Consider the following 16,062-nt stretch of genomic DNA (forward strand, 5'->3'; position numbering starts at 1 on the left):
ATTGTCACTAGAGGAAACACAAGTGAGTAGCCTGCCAGCCAGCAGTGAGGGCAGGACTTGAACCCCAGCCCATGTGTTTGGCCCCTCTGATGGGCAAAGCTGGGGCTCAGTGAAGACATGTGAAAGAAAGAGGCTCCCAGGCTTGGGCTGGAGCTCGAATTCTAGGAGCAGTGTCACAGTTCACCACAGAAACTCTACTAGAGAGCAGTTCCATTTTTGCTGGCAAAGTGAGCTCTGGACATCAGCTGCACCAGGCAGCTGGGGTGCTCTGAAATTCTCCGACCAGAGAACTTGGATGTTCTATACTTGATTTTGATTGACACAGGTAATATAGAGGCTTCATTCTTACCTGTGTGCTACGAAGGGCAGGCCTGTTCAAATCCACATGTGCCTCTTCACATGCTTTTTTAGGGCCCGTGAGTTTTAGGTCAGAAGACAGGCACAACGTAGATAAATAAGCTTATATCAGTAAATTAATTTTTAAAATTTATTTTCTAGTTATAGTTCACATACAATACTATGTTAATTTCAGGCCTGCACCATAGTGATTACACATTTATAGACCTTGTGAAGTGCTCACCCCAGTAAGTGTGGTACCCTACTGACAGCATACACAGTTATTACATTATTGACTATATTCCCTAGGCTGTACTTTATATTCCTTTGATTATTTTTATAACTGGCAATTTTTACTTCTTAATTCTTTTTACCTTTTTTTACCCATATCCCACCTTCCTCCCTTCTGGTGATCATTAATTCGTTCTTTGTACCTGTGAGTTTATTTTGTTCATTTTTTATTATATCCCACATCTAAGCAAAAACATACAATATTTGTCTTTCCTGTCTGACTATCCTTTAGGTTTATCCATATTATTGCAAGTGGTAAGATTTCATTCTTTTTTATGGCCAAGTGATTCCATTGTATGTATGTATGTATCAAATTTTTTTATTGTATTTTTTTCTATTACCATTTAGTCTTCTTATATCCCCTCCCTGCTGCAATCACCTCACTGTTGTCCATGTCCATGAGTGCTTTTTCCCTTTTGCTTAATCCCTCCAAATATGATATTTGTCTTTCTCTGACTGGCTTATTTCCCTTAGCATAATGTTCTCCAGGTCCATCCATACTGGTGCGAAGGGTAGGATTTTCTTGTTTTATGGCCGAGTAGTAGTCCATTGTGTAAATGTCCATAGTTGTTTTATCCACTGATCTACTGATGGACACTTGGGTTGTTTCCATATCTTAATGACTGTAAATAACGCTGCAATGAACCTAAAGGTGCTTAATGTCCTTTTGAGTTAGTGTTTTGGGTTCCTTTGGATATATTCGCAGAAGTGGGATCACTGGGTTAAAAGACAGATCTGTTTTTCATTTTTTGAAGTATCTCCATACTGCTTTCCACAATGGCTGTACCAGTCTGCATTCCCATCCACAGTGCAGAAAGGTTCACTTTTCTCCATATCCTTGCAAGCATTTGTTTGTTGATTTACTGATGATAGCCATCAGTAAACCAAGTACAGCAATCCATCAGAAAGATCATACACCACAATTAAGTGGGATTTATTCTGGGAATGCAAGTTTGGGACAGCATTCTGAGAAGTGGGAGATGAATCTCATGGTGGTTTACTTTGCATTTCTATGATGACTGGTGATGTTGAGCATCATTTCACATGTCTATGGGCCATCTGTATGTCCTCTATGGAGAAGTGTCTATTCAGGTCCTTTACGCATTTTTTTAATTGGGTTGTTCGTCAGGCTTTGGGTTTTGTTTTGAGGGGGGTTTTTTTTTCGGTATTGAGTTTTGTAAGTTCTTTTTTTTTTTTTTAAGATTTTATTTATTTATTTTTAGAGAAGAAAGGGAGGGAGAAAGAGAGAGAGAAACATCAATGTGCAGTTGCTGGGGGTCATGGCCTGCAACCCAGGCATGTACCCTGGCTGGGAATCGAACCTGCAACATTTCGGTTCGCAGCCAGCGCTCAATCCACTGAGCTACACCAGCCAGGGCTGAGTTTTGTAAGTTCTTTATAAATTTTGGAAAGTAACCCCTTATCAAATGTATCAGTGAATATGTTCTCCCATTCTGTGGGTTGTCTTTTTATTTTGTTGATGTTTTCTTTTGCTGTGCAAAAACTTTTTAGTTTGATGTCCCATTTTTTAATCTTTTCTTTTATTTCCCTTGCCTGGGGAAATATGTCTGATAAAATATTGCTACAAGCAATATCCGAGATTTTGCTGCTTATGTTTTCTTCTAGGATTTTTATGGTTTTGGATCTAACATTTAAGTCTTTAATCCATTTTGAATTTATTTTTGCGTGTGGTGTAAGAAGGTGATCTAGTCATTTTTCTGCACATATCCAGTTTTCTCAACACGATTTATTGAAGAAACTATCTTTAGCCCATTGTATGTGCTTGCTTCCTCTGTTAAATATTAATTGACTCTAAAGGTGTAGTCTTATTTCTGGGCTCTCTATTCTGTTTCATCGATCTGTGTGTCTGTTTTTATGCCAGTACCATGCTGTTTTGATTACTGTTGCCTTACAGTATAGCTTGATATTAGATAGGATGATTCCTCCAACTTTGTTCTTCTTTCTCAGGATCACTGTTGCTATTTGGGGCTTTTTGTGGTTCCATATAAATTTCTGAAATATTTGTTCTAGTTCTTTGAAATACTTCATTGGAATCTTGATAGGAATTGTGTTGAATCTGTAGATTGCTTTGGGTAGTATGGACATTTTAATGATGTTAATTCTCCCCACCCATGAACATGGTATGTGCTTCCACTTATTTGTATCTTTTTAAGTTTCTCTTTTCGGTGTCTTGTCATTTTCTAAGTACAGGTCTTTATATCCTTGGTTAGGTTTATTCCTAGGTATTTTATTCTTTTTGAAGCGATTGTGAATGAGATTGTTCTCTTAATTTCCCTTTCTGTTAGTTCATTATTAGCATATAAAAGTGCAATTGATTTCTGAATATTAATTTTGTATCCTGCTAGTTTGCTGAATTCATTTATTTTAGGAATCTTCGGGATTCTTTATGTACAGTATCATGTCGTCTGCAAATAAAGACAGTTTTACTTCTTCATTTCCAATTTGGATGCTTTTTATTTATTCTCTGATTGCTGTGGCTAGGCCTTCCAGGACTGTGTTGAATAAGAGTGGTGAAAGTGGACATCTCTGTTTTGTTCCTAATCTTAAGGAAAATGCTTGGAGTTTTTGCCTGTTGAGAATGATGCTGGCAGTGGGTTTGCTATAAATGGCCTTCACTATATTTAGGTATCCTCTCTCTAATTCCACTTTGCTGTGAGTTCTAACATAAATGAGTGCTGGATTTTATCAAATCCTTTTTCTGCATCTATTGATATGATCATGTGGTTTTTATTCTTCATTTTGTTTATGTGGTAAATCACATTTATTGATTTGTGAATGTTGTGTCAACCTTTCAGTCCCAGAATAAATCCCACTTGATCATGGTGTATAATCTTTTTGATGCATTCTCTATTTAGTTTGCTGAATATTTTGCTGCAGTTTGGTTTGCTAATATTGTATTGAGGATTTTAGCATTCATCAGCAATATTGGCCTATCATTTTCTTTCTTTGTAGTCTTTATCTGGTTTTGGAGTTAGGATAATGCTTGTCTTGCAAAATGAGTGTGGGATCCATTGTATTTATGTACCACAACTTTTTTTTTAACCACTGTGCCACTGATAGGCACTTGGGTAGCCTCATTTCTTGGCTATTGTAAATAATTCTGCAGTGAACATGGGGGTGCATATATCTTTTCAAGTTAGTGTTTTGGGTTTCTTTGAACGTATACTCAGGAGGGGAATTTCTGAGTCATAAGGCAGTTTTTTAAAAAAATGTTTGATTAACCTCCATATATTTTCCATAGTGACTACGTCAATTTGCGTTCCCACCAGCAGTGCACCAGAGTTCCCTTTTCTCTACATCCTCACTAATACCTGTTGTTTGTTGATTTATTGATGATAGTCATTATGACATGTGTGGTGGTACCTCATCTTGGTTTTAATTTGCATTGACCATCTGTATGTCCTCTTCATAAAAATGTCTGTTTGGGTTTTCTGCCCATCTTCTAATTGGTTTTGCTTTCTGGTGTTGAATTGTATGGGTTCTTTATCAGTTTTGGATATTAACCCCTATAGTATGTATTACTGGCCAATGTGTTCTTCCATTCTGTGGGTTGTCCTTTCATTTTAATGGCTTTCTTTGCTCTGCAAAACCTTTTTAGTTTGATGTAGTCACATTTGTTTATTTTTTCTTTGTTTCCCTTGCCTGAGGAGACATACCAGAAAAAAATACTGCTAAGAAATCTCACAGGGTTTACTACCTATGTTTTCTTCTAGAAATTTTACGGATTCAAGCCTTACATTTAAGTACTTAATCCATTTTCAGTTTATTCTTATATAAGGTATAAGAAAGGGGTGGATTCATCTTTTGCATGTGTCTGTCCAGTTTTTCCAGCACCATTTATTTAATATACTATCTTAACCCCATTATATATTCTTGCCTAATTTATCATAGATTAAATGACCATAAAACTGCAGATTTACTTCTGGGCTCTTTATTCTGTTCCTTTGATTTTTGTGTCTGTTTTTATGCCAGTACCATGCTGTTTTGATTACTATGGCCTTGTTGTATAGTTTGATACCAGGGAGCGTAACACCTCCAACTTAGTTCTTCTTTCTCAAGATTGCTATGGCTATGTGGGGTCTTAGTGGTTCCATATAAATTTTAGAATTATTCTAGTTCTGTGAAAAGTGCCATTGGTATTTTGATAGGGATTGCATTGAATCTATAGATTGCTTTGGGCAGTATGGACATTTTAACAATGTTAATTTTTCCTATCCATGAGCACAGTATGGGCTTCCATTTATTTGTCTTTTCTTCAACATTTGAATGATGTTAATTCTTTCTATCAATTTTCTTCAGTTTCTTTTTTCAGTGTCTTAGAGTTTTTTGAATATAGGTCTTTTACATCTTTGGTTAAATTTATTCCCATGTATTTTATTTTTTTAATGCCATTGTAAATGGTATTGCTTTCTTAGTTTGTCTTTCTGATAGCTCATTATTAGTATATAAAAATGCAACTGATTTCTGAATATTTTTGTATCCTACCTTACTGAATTCACTTATTATTTCTAGTAGGTTTTGGTGGGATCGTTAGATTCTCTATGTATAGTATACTGTCACCTACAAATAATGACAGTTTTACTTCTTCCTTTCTGGTTTGGATGCCTTGTATTTCTTTCTCCTGCTGGTTGCTATGGCTAGGACTTCCAGTACTACAGTGAATAAGAGTGATGAAAGTGGACATCCCTGTCTTTTTCCTGATCTTAAGGAAAACACTTTTATCTTTTTCCTGTTGAGTATGATGTTGACTGTGGGTTTGTCACATACGGCCATTATTATGTTGTAAAATCACTACAGTTTTTCTTATCCCTTTCACATTTATGTTTTCATTATTATTTTTTACTACTTTTGTGTGTACATGTATATCCCTTTATTGTTGCAGTTACACATGATCTTCCTACTTTTGTCTTATAACCTTTGTAATAACTTTATAGTTGATTGAATAAGGTAATTTCTTAACAAATAAAGTGAAAAACTTTTAGAGAATGATCTGAGGTTCACTTCACCTTTAGTCAATATCTTTTGTGTCTTAGGTAAAGAGGTTTTGATCCTTTTTTTTTTTTTTTTAAGATTTTATGTATATATTTTTAGAGAGAGGGTAAAGGAGGGAGAAGAGAAACATCGATGGATTGCCTGTTGTACATGTGCTGACCAGGAACACAACCCAGGCATTTGCTGTGACTGGGAATCAAACCTGCAGGCTTTTGATTTGTGGAATGATGCCCAACCAACTGAGCCACACTGGTTAGGGCAGAGGTTTTGATTCTTGATATATTACATTTAGTCCTTAGTATAAATGTCAAGAGGTGGAATACTTAGTTTTACTAATGGTTATAAAAATGTAACATGTCTTAAAGTATTTTGGTGGCAACATCCTAAGAGGACAAGAAGAACTGGTTTTGTTAAACTAGGAAAGCCATATTTTTGTAATGTTTTTGGTATATTTTTCTTTGTTTCCATTTTTTGTTTTGTTTTTTAAGATTTTATTTATTTTTAGAGGGGGTGAAAGGGAAGGAGAAAGAGAGGTAGAGAAACACTATCGTGCGAGAGAGTCACATCAATGGGTTGCCTCTCGCATGCCCTCAGTGTGGGAACCAGCCCGCAACCCAGGCATGTGCCCTCACTGGGAATCAAACTGGCAACCCTTTTGTTTGCAGGCCTGTGCTCAATCCACTGAGCCTCACCAGGCAGGACTCCATTTCTTTTACATTTCCAGGTGTTCTTTTTTAACTAACTATGGTATACAGTTAAAGTATTTTTTGTTGGGGTTTTTTTGTGTGTGTTTCATAGAGTTGTGTATTGTCATCTTATTTAAAATAGATGAATGAAACTTTATTTCTTTTTCAAAAAACAGTTAAACTTTCTTATAAATGTTTTTCTTTTCTTTTGTATTTTGTGTTTATTGAGAACCAGTGCTTTGTGGAAATCATTTTTAACAAGGCTTCAGAATAGTTTTTTGACTTCTACTTTAGATAGAAGATTTAAGTCATAGAAGACCCTAATTCTCTAAGCACACTGACCAAAGACCTTAATTGTAGTGTCATTTTGCTGTGTTATTAAGTAGAATAGGATAGCTAACAATTATCTGGGTTTTTGATTTAGAGATGGTCTTTTTGATTCTAGGCAGGATTTAGAAAATTCAGAATCATAAGTTGACCCATAGTAAATTGCTTTAATCATCAGCATTCCTTCCTAGAATTCATGATTATTACACTGAAAGCAATTTAGCCATTAGGGCAATTTTCTAGTCATATAGAAATCTAGACAGAGAGAGGAGAAAGCATGGAGTAGATCACATAACTTGTAATTATGTTCTTTAAAGGAAAAACACGAAAGGAAAAAATCTCTATCTGCCTCCCTCCAAAAGATTGTGTGGGCTGAGTCAAATGCTTAGTACTGGTTTGGGTTTCCCTCAAGGAAAATAAGATCATGTCTTTGGAACAAGATGCAGAGTTTAATATTTATTCAATTTGGTAACTCAGAGCCTTTGTAAGAAGGGCCATGTGCTCCACCTGATACTGCTATGTTATATCCACAGCAGCTCTTCAGCCCATTTACATAGAGCCATTGTCGGAATATATTTAGGCTGTTTGACAACTATTCTTTTCAGCTTTTGAATTATTGCGTGTAGTTTAATTCCTGGTGCTTCACCAGGGCTGCCTTTGTGAGTTCCTTTAGCCCTAGTTATGAACATGGCAATAATATTGGGTAGTATTTTTTTCTTAATCCTCACCTGGGGATATGCTTATTGATTTTAGAGAGAGAGGAAGGGGAGAGAGAGAAACATCAGTGTTAGGAATGAACATGGATTGGTTGCTTCCTGCACACACCCAGCCTGGGGAACGAACCCACAGCCCTCCAGTTACAGGATGATGCTCCAAACAACTGAGCAGTCTGGCTGGGGCCACACTGGGTAGTATTTAACAAAATCAAATGATAAAAATCTTTAGATCCAAAGCACAAATTTTTCTTGTTTCTGTAAATGTTGAAGTTTGCAGAAACTTCTGAAACATTGGTGAGCACAGCTATTTTTACTTTAGTGTGCCTTATGTTGCCATGAACACATGCCTGCAGGTAAGACTCAGGAAACTGAGGATCAGAAAAACCATGACAAATGTCAAATGAGATGAATCTACCCAACCAGAAATTGGGCTTTTATGGCCTTCTTTAAGGGTTCACTACGAACATGTGCTGCTTTGTGAAAAGACATTCTTTCCTTCCTTCTGCAGTCATGTATGTCAGGTCCTCTCATGACCCTCTTGAGGAACCTCTGCCTGAACCCTGCCTCCCTGCACCGGGTGACTCCAGGTTACTCCTCAGGCCTCACCGTGATGCTGCCCCTCACTGAGACCATTCCTGACCATCTCCCTACCGCAGATCTGTATTATAATCCATTCTGTTACTTGCCTCCATGTCATCTAAAACTCTTGTGTTGATGTACTTATCTAGTCATTTTTGTACTGTCTAGCTCTCCCTCGTCTGTTCCACTGAAGTAGACTGAAGGTCTGACCAAATGCTTAGGCATATAGTAGGCTCTCAATAACTATCTGTTGAATGGATGACCAATTTATAGGAGAACCAGGCCAGAAATGTGTGAAAAATACTAAAGTGTAAAACCAAAATATAAAAACAAGAACATAACTAACAGCCACATTTATGCATAAATGTCAAAAATACTCTGGAGTAACTAGAACCAGATGGGATTGTGGAGGAAAGGACTTGTGGAAGTGGTAGAATTTGAAGCAGTTTTAAAACAGAACTGTGAGCAAGTGGCAAAGGTGGAAGCCAGTCAAGAAGCCCTGGTCGTGCCTTCAGAAGGCAGTTTGTTCTCAGAACGAGAGGCCTGGACTCTGGCCTGAGGCTGCGGAGAAGGCAGCGCGAAGAAGGCAACTTGGGGCTACGTCAAGGCTGTTGCTAGGAGGTGGCCTCCAAGCAGATGATCAGGAATTAGATGTGACTTAAAACTTATCTTTGTTCTTCTATTGTCTTGATTTGTAGGATGGCCAGCCATTGGCAGGATTGATCCAAGATCACATGGTTTCAGGCGCAAACATGACCACTCGAGGTTGCTTTTTCAGCCGGGAGCAGTATATGGAGCTGGTGTACCGAGGACTCACAGACAAAGTGGGACGTGTGAAGCTCTTTCCCCCTGCTATCTTGAAGCCTTTTCCACTGTGGACAGGAAAGCAGGTAATTGGGAGAAAACAAGCAGAGTATATATCAGAAGGAAACTGGCCACTCATATAAAAAGGTTCCATTCCTAGGGGAGCTCATGCCAGAGACAGAAAAATAAGTCAGACAATAGTCTGACTGTCTCTTTGATGGGTTCATGGGTCTGGATGCTTTCAAAGGCATATCTACTAAGAGGAGGCTGTGTGGTTTCTGTCCTTTGCTTCTAACTTAAACTTGTTGTCCTTGTTATCCAGATACAGTGGTTATGGGCAATGGTGTTGGTGATAGTATTAGTAATATTTGTGGGGATGGGCCAAGTGCTTTGCTGAGTGCTTTATTTTTTTAAAAGCATTTTTTTGTTTATGCTTTTACATTTGTCCCAATTTTTCTCTCCTTTCCCCCCTTCCACCTAGCCCTTCCCAGCCCCTCAGGCAATCCCCACACTGCCAGTTGTCCGCGTCCTTGGGTCATGCATACCTGTTATTTGGCTAACCCCCTCACCTTTTTACAACCAGTCCCCACCTTTTTCCTCCCCTCCCCTCTTACAGCTGTCTATTCCATGTTTCCATGCCTCTGATTCTGTTTTGCTCATTAGATTCTGCATATAAGTGAGATCATGCAGTATTTGTTTTTCACTGACTGGCTTATTTCACTTAGCATAATAGTCTCCAGGTTCATCCATGCTGTCTCAAAAGGTAAGAGTTCCTTCTTTTTTGTTCCTGTGTAGTATTCCATTGTGTAAATGTACCACAGCTTTTTGTAACATCCACTCATCTACTGATGGCAGGCACCTTGGGCTGTTTCCAGATCTTAGCTGCTATGAACGTAGGGGTATATATATCCTTTTGAATTTGTGTTTCAGGATTCTTAGGATGTATTCCCAGAAGTGGAATCACTGGGTCAAAAGACAGTTAATTTTTTTGAGGAAATTCCATACCATTTTCCACAGTGGCTGCACCAGTCTGCATTCCCAACCAGCAATGCATGAGGGTTCCCTTTCCTCCACATCCTTGCCAGCACTTGTCTGTTGATTTATTGATGGTAGCCATTCTGGCAGGTATGAGGTGATAATCTCATTGTGGTTTTAATTTGCATCTCTCTGATGATTAGTAAACTTGAATATTTTCTTATGTGTCTATGTACCCTCTTTGTATGTCCTCCTTGGCAAAGTGTCTCTTCAGGTCCTTTGGCCATTTTTTAATTGGATTGTTTGTCTTCCTGCTATTGAGTCATATGAGTTCTTTATATATTTTGGAGATCAAACCCTTGTCTGAGGTATTGTTGGCAAATACGTTTTTTCATACAGTTGGTTCCCTTTTCACTTCGATGATGTTTTCTTTAACCATGCAGAACCTTTTTAATTTGATGTGGTCCCATTTGTTTCTTTTTTTCCTTTGTTTTTATTGCCCTAGGAGATAAAAATACTGCTACTCAAGATATATGAAATTTTACTGCCCATGTTTTCCTCTAGAATTTTTATGGTACTAACACTAATATTTAAGTCTTTCATCCATTTTGAGTTTATTCTTGTATATGGTGTAATTTGGGGTCTAGTTTCATTATTTTTATGTACCAGTCCAGTTCTCCCAACAGCATTTGTTGAAAAGACTGTATTTACTCCATTGTATGCTCTTGCCTCCTTTGTCAAACATTAGTTGACCATAAAGGCATTGGTTTATTTCTGGGCTCTCTGTTCTGTTGCATTGATCTATGTGTCTGTTCTTGTGCCAGTACCACTGTTATAATTACAGTGGCCTTGTAGTAGAGTTTGATATCAGGTATTGTCAACTTTCTTCTTTCTCAGTATTGCTGGGCTGTTTGGGATCCTTTTTGGTACCATATACATTTTTGAAATATTTGTTCTAGATCTGTGGCATATGCCATTGGTATTTTAATAAGAATTGCATTGAATCCATAGATTACTTTGGTTAGTGTGGACATTTTGATGATGTTTTTTCTTCCAAACCATGAACATGGTTTATACTTCTACTTATTCATGTCTTATTCATTTCTTTTTTCAGTGTCCTATAGTTTTCTAAGTACAGGTATTGTTGGTTAAATTTATTCCTGGGTATATTACTATGATGATGATGATGATGATGATGATGATGATGATGATTGCTGAATGCTATAGTTATGTTATCTTATTTAATCCTTATAATCAGCCTGCATGTGCAGAGACCATTATTACCACCATTTAGCAGTTATGGACATAGAGGGTTAGAGAAGTTATTTATATGCCCAAGTCTCTAGGAAATAGCTAGATTTAAGCCCAGGATTTCCTAACTCCCAAAGCATCACACTGTACTTCCCTTTTTGTTTAAAAATATTTTATTTATTTATTTTTAGAGAGAGGGGAAGGGAAGGAGAAAGAGAGGGAGAGAAACAAACATTAGTGTGTGGTTGCCTCATGCGTGCCCCCTACTGGGGAGCTGGCCTGCAACCCAGACACGTGCCCTGACTGAGAATCAAACAGGTGACCCTTTGGTTTACAGGCCAGCACTCAATCTCCTGAGCCACACCAGCCAGGGCTATACTTCCCTTTAAAGGAATAAAATAATAGTATGTGTAGTGACCAAATGATTACATACAATAAAATATGTGCTTCTGCTATTGGCTGGGTCTCCAGGTTCATCCTTAGGCCTAACTAACTACTAATCAGCTATGTAATCTTGGTTCTATGGACCATATTTCCTCATCTATAAAATAGAGGGTTTCAAGTTGATGATCTCTAACGTGTCTTTCTGCTCTTAAATTCTTTAAGTCTGTGGTGCTGGGAGTTGACTGACTTGTAGTTAAACCAATCTTGCATTCCTGGGATAATCTTTACTTGGTTGTGAGGCATTACCCTATGGCACTAAATTTAACAAATAATTTGCTTAGATTTTTTTTTTTTTACATTTGTGTTCATGAGGGATATTGATATGTAGTTTTCTTTTCTTGTAATATTTTTGCCTGGTTTTGGTATTAGGTTGGCTTTATAGAATGAGTTGGGAAGTAGTTCATCTTCAGTTTTCTATAAGAGTTTGTGTAGTACTGGTATTGTTTTTTTCTTAAATGTCTGGACCTGGAATTTTCTTTATAGGAAGGTTTTTAAACTAAAATTTTTATTTCTCGAATAAATACAGGGCTATTCAAATTATCTTTTGAAAAGCTACAGTGAGCTGTCAAGGCGTTGGTGAGCTTTTTCTGTAAAAGCCAGATAGCAGATAGTTTGGGCTTTGGTGGCCATACTATCTCTGTTACAACCACTCCACTCTGCTGTTATAACATGAAAACATCCACAGATACACAGAAATGAGTGGGCATTGCCATCACCCTGTCTAACTTTTTTTACTAAAAGGGGGTGGGCCACATTTGTCCTACAGGCTACAGTTTGCCTACTCCTCATTTAGTTAGTTGGCTCTGTGTATTTGTCCGCTTTATTATTTCTACTTATATTTATTCCTGTTTGTATGTCTTTATTTTATAAGCCATCTAATATTATCTTGGAAGTCAGCGGATTTGTAAGTCTTAAGTAATACTATAGTGTCCAGAATTTGTTAGAATTTTATTTAAGCATAATCACTGTGTTCAAAATAAAACCATATAGTAGACAAAGAATACACAGGGATGGGCAAAAGTAGGTTAGTAATAAATAATACAGTAATTAGTAAATAAAAATCACAATACAAGAGTCAACTCTGTTTTCCATACTTACAACTGTAAGCCTACTTTTGCCCACCCTTGTTATCCGGTGCCATAAATATGTTCATTCCCTTTGATCTGGGAATCCAGCTGAAGAAAGCTGTCTGAAATGCCGAAAAAGCAATCCATGACATCGTGGCTTATAGTGGTAGAAAATCAGAAAAACCTTGATGCTGAAGATGGAGCTAAATAAATGGTGGAACATTCATTTCTTAAGATATATTATTGTTACAAATAGTGTATTTTTTTTAAACAGTAGCTTTAAAATGCCACGTGGCAATCTAGAAAACCCTCTGACGTGATGCTGAGAGAAGACTAGACGACCCAGTCCTGTGTGCAGTCACACTTGCGACCTTGTTAAAATGTATGTGACAAGTTTGGCATAAAAAAGATCAAAACTATAGAACAATCTGGTTTTAGTAATTTTTTCTATTTTACACTGTTGCTGGGCTATGATTATTACTTTACAGTTAAATAAAATTAGAAAATAAACCCATGTTTTACTGCTGTAACAATTGAGAATTTTCAGTGTTTCTTGAGAAGTTGGTGTGGGGTGTTATTTCTTTGCAAATAGGTGAAAAGGGTAAAAGTGGCTGTACTGCACGGGCCTCTGTAAAGAAAACCGTGTTTACATTCCAGAGACAAGGAGCTTAGCTTGGGCAGTTCATTTGTACTGCCCAGAAGATGAAGTCTTAGGCTGTCTCTCCAGGGCATTTCAGTGTAGTATCTTGAGTGCTTTTCTTTCTACTTAAGAATCTGCGGTCTCTCCTCATTTGTTGAAGGAGCAGATAGAGAAAGAGGGCTTCCCTGTCTTTACAAATCTCGAGTGTACAAGTCAATGTATGTTCACAAAAGGAATACATCTTTGCAAATTGTCTCCCAGATCAGAAAGTAGGATATCACCAGCACTCCCAGAACACCCTCTGCAGACCCCTCTCCATTTCTACCTCTCCCCAAAGGTAGCCACTAGCCTGAGTTCTAACACTGTAGGTAAGTTTTGTCTTTTCCTGAACTGTACATAAATGCAATAATACAGAAAATCATATCTGTCTATGAGTCAGTCATGTCAGTACATATAGTGGTGGTTTATTTCGTTGCTGTATAGTATTCTACTATCTGAATATAACACTGTATATTTATCTGTTTTACTGCTGATGGATATTGGGGTTCTCTTCAGTTATCTTCATTTGATTATTACCAATACAGCTACTATGAACATTCTTATATATGTCTTTTTTTTGACATTATATATGCATTTTTTAAAAGATTTTATTTATTTATTCCTAGAGAGGGAGGGAAGGAAGAGAGAGAGAGAGAGAGAGAGAGAGAGAGAGAAACATGAATGTGCGGTTACTGAGAGAGAGAGAGAGAGAGAGAGAGAGACATCAATGTGCGGTTTCTGGGGGCCATGGCCTGCAACCTAGGCATGTGCCCTGACTGGGAATCAAACCTGCGATGCCTGATTGGCAGCCTGTGCTCAATCCACTGAGCTACGCCAGCCAGGGCTATATATGCATTTTGATGGGTAAAGAAATACCAAGGGAACAAATTGCCAGGTCTTTAAGATCTTTGTTCAACTTTAAATAGTTTAATGAACAGTTTTCCAAAGTGCTTGTAGCCGTTTACAGTTCAGTCAGAAGGGCATGAGAGTTCTGGTTGCCCCTTGTCCTTAGCAGAACTTGATTTGTTTGCTCATTTGTTTTCGTGTAATTTTAGCCACCCAGATGGGTGTGTGGTGGCATCTCATTGTGGTTTTTTGAAAATATATTTATTTATTTTTTAGAAAGAGGGGAAGGGAAGGAGAAAGAGAGGGAGAGAATCATCTATGTGAGAGGGAAACACTGAGCAGTTGCTTCCTCGCACGTGCCGCAACCAGGGATCGGACCCACAGCTAAGGCGTGTGCCCTGGGCAGGATTGAACCAGCCACCCTTTGCTTTGTGGACATTGCCCAGCCAACTGAGCCACACTGGTCAGGGCCTGTTGTGGTTTTAATTTGCATTTTCTTAATGATGAGTGAAGTTAAGCACCTTTTCATATGCTTATTGGCCATTTAGATACCATCTTTTATGCAGTGCTTATTTAAGTCTTTGGCCTGTTTTCTATTCTGTGCCTTTTTTTTTATTGATGATAGGTAAGAGTTTATTATATATTCTAGTGTAAGTCCATTGCCAGATATACTTACAATGGATGGGTCATAAGTAGGTTTACAGTTATTCATATGGAAAATAATACAGTAGTTCATAAATAATAATGCAAGAATAAGTTGTTTCTTGGATCCACAACTGTAAACCTACTTTGATCCAAAGATATTTGCAATATATATATAGGGGCTAGTCTTTTTTCCCTTTTACCTAATGCTGTTTTCTAATGATCAAAAGTTCTTTATTTTATGTAACATAATTCATCAGTCTTTGCCTTTTATGGCTAGTCCTATATAAGAACTATTTGCCTGCCGCAAGGTCATGAAGGTACCCCCTGTGTATTGTCTGGGAGCTTTATTGCTTAACTTCTTACACCTCAGTCTACTGGAGCTGATTTGTGTGTGTGTGCGTGATGTGAGGTAGAAGTGAGTATTCCTTTTTTTCTTATGTGGATATCCAGTTGATAATAGCATTATTTGTTGAAAACACCATCATTTTTCCATTCCTCGTTAGTATCTTCTGTGCCATGAATCAGCTAGTTACACGTGTGTGGGCCTGTTCCCAGCTCTGCTCAGTTCCGTCGGTCTGATTCCATTGCACCAACACCACGCTGTCTCTTTTATTGTGGCTTTTGTCACAGACTTTGGTTCTGATAGTAAGCCTCCAGCTTTGTTCTTTCTCAGGACTGTCCTGAGGATTCTTGGCCCTGTGTGTTTCCATGTGAATTTTAAAGTCAACTTGTACATTTCCACAAAAAGATACCTGCAAGGATTTTTATTGGGATTACTTACATCTGTTGATCACTTTAGGAAGAATCAACATATTTATAATATTCAGTCTTCCAAATTATAAACATAGTATGTCTTTCAATTATGTGAAAGTCTTGTGCATCTTTCATTAGATTTATTCCTAGATATTGCTCTTGTAGATGGTGTTGTTTATGAAATTTTCTAATTGTTTATAGTTGGTATGTAGAAATACAATTAATTTTTGTATATTGTCCTTGTTTTTGAAAAACTTGATGACATCAGTTATTAGATCTCTGCCCTTAGAATTCTTTTTAGTTACAGAAGTAACATTAGTTTGTCACTAAGCAAAAATAGAGGAATGTGAAGTAGAAAAGAAAAAATCCCTTCTTTCCCAACCCCCTCCTCACGTCCACACATACTGTGAGAGAAAATAAATAAGAAGGGGATCATATTCTACCTTCTCAGGAGAACCGTGAACCACGATTAGATCTGACATTCAATTCTGAGCTTCTACACAAAGCCTCCTGTCTATCCACGGCATCCTGACAGTGGAGGCACGCGTTTTCCTGCCCGCCAGGCACTTGACCTCCTTTGGGGCTGGTCTCTAAGATAGCTTACTTAAAAGAGCCGCCATGCCTTCCAGATGGAATTTTATTATTTCAGG

General features: G+C 37.7%; 1 protein-coding gene across 1 annotated transcript in view; it reads left to right on the forward strand.

Annotated features, from left to right (window-relative positions):
* The window catches only part of POLR1A (RNA polymerase I subunit A), an 88,202-nt gene that overhangs the window by 34,972 nt on the left and 37,168 nt on the right, over positions 1-16,062 (forward strand). The window contains exon 14 of the mRNA XM_045827947.1: positions 8,647-8,838. Coding sequence (XP_045683903.1) covers positions 8,647-8,838 — 192 coding nt within the window. The remainder of the gene's footprint in view (positions 1-8,646; positions 8,839-16,062) is intronic.

Source organism: Phyllostomus hastatus, unplaced genomic scaffold, assembly GCF_019186645.2.
Source record: "Phyllostomus hastatus isolate PE091 unplaced genomic scaffold, TTU_PhHast_1.1 phas_scaffold_78, whole genome shotgun sequence".
NCBI classification, from domain to species: Eukaryota; Metazoa; Chordata; class Mammalia; order Chiroptera; family Phyllostomidae; genus Phyllostomus; species Phyllostomus hastatus.